At 42.1% G+C, this 5,414-nt stretch overlaps 1 protein-coding gene across 1 annotated transcript; it reads left to right on the forward strand.

Annotated features, from left to right (window-relative positions):
* Window positions 1-1,174: 1,174 nt before the first annotated feature.
* LOC123085975 (zinc finger MYM-type protein 1-like) lies at window positions 1,175-3,305 on the forward strand. The gene is made up of 4 exons (XM_044507678.1): window positions 1,175-1,457; window positions 1,535-3,019; window positions 3,105-3,133; window positions 3,171-3,305. The coding sequence occupies exons 1-2, from the start codon at window positions 1,348-1,350 to the stop codon at window positions 3,015-3,017; spliced, it is 1,593 nt and encodes a 530-aa protein (XP_044363613.1). The 5' UTR covers window positions 1,175-1,347; the 3' UTR covers window positions 3,018-3,019; window positions 3,105-3,133; window positions 3,171-3,305.
* Window positions 3,306-5,414: the final 2,109 nt, after the last annotated feature.

Below are 5,414 nucleotides of genomic sequence, written 5' to 3' on the forward strand. Positions count from 1 at the left end.
CCCGACTCGACCTCGTACAGGCGCTCGACGGCGGCACGGCCACCTCGTCCAGGCGGTCCACAAAGTGCGCGCGTCGACGATAGGCTGCAGGACTCACGCGGCATCGAAGGCCCCTGACGGCCTGACCCTGAGTGCAGCCGCCAACTCGTCGTTGGCCAGAGAAGTGGAGCCACCGGCTGGCCAGAGTGAGCATTCGGCTCGCATAGCTGCACACTGCCACGCCCCATTCCAAGCTGAGCGCATCCAATACTGGCTAAGGTATAATTCCCAGTTTGCTTCCAAGTTCCATAATTCCATTCCTTTCTTTAATTTGGCTCATATCAATTACAGTTTGTTTGCTAGTTCATGCGCTATTAGTTGATTTAGGTCAATTACAATTTATTTGCAGATTTAAAAATGAAGAGAAAAACTATGAGTATGCATAGTTTTTATGCAAGCAGTTCAATTACCCCTCCCCAAAGGCCTGCTCCTCCCCCTACCGATGTCGAACCTGAACTTGAACCAACTAATGTGACTGCAAATCCCCTCCCCTTAATTGTTGTGGGCACAATCCCTCCTCCTGAACGCCCAAATGAATCCCCAAATGTTGAGATGAATCATACCACAATTGATGAGAGTACAAACCAACCAAGGCAACCTATACCAGAATTTCATCCAAGTCAAATTATTTCCGATCCAGGACTTCAAATACCAATAGAAGATCATGCTCCTGAAATTAGAAGTGATGTGAGACGAGCTTATTTGTTGGAAGGGAGAAACAAAGCTATTGGGCATAATTTTGAAAAGACAAAGGATGGTAAAATTTGGAGATCCTTTCAACCTACGTGGTTTGATACGTATGATTGGTTGGAATATAGTGTGGAAAAGGAGGCCGCTTTTTGCTTCCATTGCTTTCTTTTCAAGAAACCATCACAAGCCATTAGATTTGGAAATGATGTTTTCACAAAAGATGGTTACACTCGTTGGAAAATAGCCCTAAGTAATTTCAGGAAGCATGTTGGTGGTCCATCTAGTTACCACAACATTGCTAAGGGAGATTGTGATGATTTCAACAATCAGAGAGCAAGTGTGGCTACCCAATTTCGTGTGTACAACAAGGAGTCTGAGATATCTTATAAAATCCGCCTAACTGCATCATTGGATTGTGCAAGGTATCTCATAGCACAAGGTGAAGCTTTTCGTGGGCATGACGAATCCTCCACTTCCATCAACAAGGGCAATTTCAGAGAGTTATTGGACTGGTATAAGGACAAGAAAGAAGATGTGAAGGAGGCATTTGATAAGGGGCCAGGAAACGCACAAATGATTTGTTCCGACATCTAGAAGGACCTTGCTACAGCTTGTGCAATGGAGGTAACCAAAGTTATTAAGAATGACATTGGAGATAAGAATTTCTCAATACTTATTGATGAAGCTAGAGATTGCTCAATAAAGGAGCAAATGGCGGTGATTGTCAGGTAACACATGCCATATTCTAGTGTTTTTTTAAATTGTTCTACTAATGTTTACTAATCTGATTTCCTGATGCATGTAGATTTCTAGATGATCATGGAGTGCTTCAAGAGCGATTCCTTGCAATTAAGCACATCACAGATTGTACATCTGCTGGAATTAAAAAAGCTTTGGTTGATGTGTTGGAATATCATGGTTTGTCAACTTCTAGGCTACGTGGTCAGGGTTATGATGGTGCTTCCAATATGAGAGGGGAATTCAACGGTTTGCAAAAACTGGTTAGAGATGAAGCTCCGTATGCATTTTATGTTCATTGCTTTGCTCACCAGTTACAGTTGGTGGTTGTCAATGTGGCTCAATGTAGTCCTGCTATTGCTGATTTCTTCAACTATATTCCGTTGATAGTTACTCAAGTGTGTTCATCTTGCAAAAGGAAGGATGCATTACTTGCCAAACATCAAGATGAGTTGTTAGATTTGATGGAGAATGGAAAGATCACAGCCGGAACCGGGCTGCATCAAGAATCTAACATAACAAGGCCAGGAGATACTCGTTGGGGCTCACATCTCAAAACTTTGCTTCGTATATTCACAATGTGGAATGCTGTGGTGGAGGTGCTAGGAATTGTTGTGGTTGATGCCCGAGAACACACATGTCAAGGTGGAGCTAGAGGTTTGCTTAAAAACATGGAATGCTTTGAATTTGTGTTCATCATGTTGTTCTTAATAAACTTGTTGAGCAACACAAATCATCTATCCCAAGCTTTGCAAAGAAAGAATCAAAACATTGTTGAAGCCATGCGTTTGATCTTGGATGTGAAAGAAAGCTTGCAGAGCATGAGGGACAATGGGTGGGAGTCTTTATTCTGCCAAGCCAAGAACTTTTGTGAAACACATGGTATTGATGTGCCAAACATGGATGATCTTGTTGGAGCTATGGGTCAATCTGTTCGCACTAAGAATAAGGTGACTCGACTTCATTATTACAAGGTTAGCATATTCAGTGTTGCCATTGATGCAACTATCACTGAGATGAATCACCGATTCAATGAAGTTTCCACCGAGTTATTGGATTGTATGTCTTGTCTTAATCCAGCAAACAACTTCTCCAAGTTTAACATTGACAAACTTATTCGGCTTGCTGAAATTTATGATGAGGACTTCACAGAAGCTGATCGGTTAATGCTAGGAGTAGACCTCCCAAGATTTCTTATGAACATTAGGAGAAGTGAGGAGTTTAATGGATGTCGGGATGTGTCCACACTTGCTCGGTTGATGGTTGAAACAATGAAACACACATCTTTCCAGTTGGTATATCGCCTCATTGAGTTGAAACTTATTCTTCCTGTGGCCACTTCATCCATTGAGAGAATATTTTCAGCAATGAAGATAATCAAGACAGATTTGCGCAACAAACTATCAGATGATTGGCTAAATGATTTGATGGTGTGCTACTGCGAGAAAGAGATATTTAGAAGCATTCCTGATGACCAAATCATGATACAATTCCAGAAAATGAGGGATCGGAAAGGACATTTGCCTCATGAGTTTCATGTGATTTCTTAGAGGTATTGATGCCACTGTTACTAGTTTCAATACTTATTCGTTCATGACTTATTGTTATATCACTAACAAGTGTACTAATGTGAACAGATGGCTTGCAGGAGGTGCCTTACGCATACATTTCTATATTTTGGTGTGAAGGTGTTCTATAACTACAGTACTAGTTAGTAAGAGCAACATTTCATTGTCCTTTTCTTGTTACTTCTCTTGTACTTTGATACCTTGTGTATGAATTGTATTAACATTTCTAGTATGGTTAAACATGTTATTACTATTGCTCTTGAAAATTTTCATGTCTTTTTGAGCACTGGTTTGGCAGATATTGTCTTCGCAATACCAATATTAGTTTAAAATTCAATTGTTAAAACATTTCAAAAAAATCCAGTAAATAGTACATGTTTCCAGTAGTATTCCTGGAAAGCTTGAGCACATTTGCACAAATGGCCTAGAAAATAATGGCTATTTAGCTAAGCAGATTCAGAATTTAGTTCAAATTTAATATGTTTCAAACATTCCAGAAAAAATCCAGTAAATACCACATGCCTCCAGTAGTATTCTGGGAAAGTTTGATCACATTTGGACAAATGGACTAGGAGATGATGTTGTTTTTCTTCAAACGGACGTTTCGTTTTTTTTCTCTGTTAACTTTGAGCCCACCCTCCATTTTCTTTCTGGATTCGCCATTGCCTGGGGGCGTAGGTTTAGTCCGGCATGCTGACCTCTCTATTAAGCCTAGGTCGGGGTGCGTCGTATTGTTTGACCAAGGCCGGGCATGACCAAGTAAAGTGTGTCCCGCCGGAGTTAAGCAAGCGTGGTGGGTAAGTTGGTGCACCACTGCAGGGAAGAAAACATCTATCGATAGCCTGTCCTATGGTAACGGACACTTGGAGTTGTATCCCGATCGATACAACTAGAACTGGATACTTGTGATGAGAAATGGATAGTATGGCTCTGGGATTGCTTCCTCGCAGGGGTCGAGGAAGGTTCTCTGGGCGAGGTTGATGACACTCCTACTACTTTACTTTATGCTAGTCTGCACTCTACTAATGCTACAAGACCACTGAAGATGCTAAAGATGTTAGTCTTCGATAGGACTAGGCTATCCCTCTATTCTGGCATTATGCAGTTCAGTCCACAGATACAACCCATTTCATTGATACCGATGCATATGTAGTGTAGATCCTTGCTTGCGAGTACTTTGGATGAGTACTCACGGTTGCTTTGTTACCCTCTTTTCCCTCTTCTTCCTTATTTCCGGTTGTTGCAACCAGATGGTGGATCCCTGGAGCCAGATGCCATCACCGACGGATACTACTACATGGAGACCGTCGATGACCAGGAGTAGTTAGGAAGTCCCAGGCAGGAGGCCTTGCCTCTTCGATCGTTGTTGCTTTTGTGCTAGCCTTCTTAAGGCAAAACTTTTTTAACTTATGTCTGTTCTCAGATATTGTTGCTTTCGCTGACCCTTGTGTTTTCGAACTGATGTATTCGAGCCCTCGAGGCCCCTGGCTTGTAATATAAGGCTTGTATTATTTTAATTTGTGTCTAGAGTTGTGTTGTGATATCTTCCCGTGAGTGCCTGATATTGATTGTACACATTTGCGTGTATGACTAGTGTACGATTGAATTGGGGGCGTCACAAGTTGGTATCAGAGCCGACTGCCTGTAGGATCCCCCTTTCCAACTCCTTGGCCGAAGTTGAGTCTAGTCGTCTAAAACTGTTTTACTATTATGGCTGCGTGTCTTACAGGCCCACGTCGCCATTGGGTGGTATTAGGATCTTTTATTCCCCGTCTATACTCTGGGACTGTGATCTCTCGTCTATTCGGGTTAAACATTTTACTAACTCTGACATTAGGCTCTCGTACCCACTTCCTCCTGGAGAGCCCCGACATTATCAATGATCGCTTGCTTCGCCAGAAGATTTTGTAGATACTCCTCGATGTTTCTCGAGACACTGTGCCAACTGCCTCGCAGTCCTGACCACTGGTAACCTCCGTGAATAACATCCTTGCCACTTGTACCTTCATCCCCAGTTGCTCCTGTTATTACAAGATACCCCTAGTACTCTCCGTTGTTCCGAGAATCCTTTGTGCCTTTTGCTTTGCAGCTTCTTTTTGCACTGCGGATAATTCACTTAACCGGGGTTCGTTCGTTCCCAGTTGTTCATATGCTTTCCAAAATACCTGAAAATGCTATCTCGTCTTTCAAAATCGTCTGTAGCCTATTGCTCTTGATTCTCCTTGCCTACTTGCATTAGGATTAATTCCATATGTCTAGCAATATTCTTTAAAATTCTTTTTGATTGTCATTCTGTTCCTATGGATTCAGCGTGTGTCCGAATACTCGCAATCATCAATTAATCCTTGGAAATTTTCTTCCCGGCTCAAACATCCTTCC

Source organism: Triticum aestivum, chromosome 4A, assembly GCF_018294505.1.
Source record: "Triticum aestivum cultivar Chinese Spring chromosome 4A, IWGSC CS RefSeq v2.1, whole genome shotgun sequence".
Lineage (NCBI taxonomy): Eukaryota > Viridiplantae > Streptophyta > Magnoliopsida > Poales > Poaceae > Triticum > Triticum aestivum.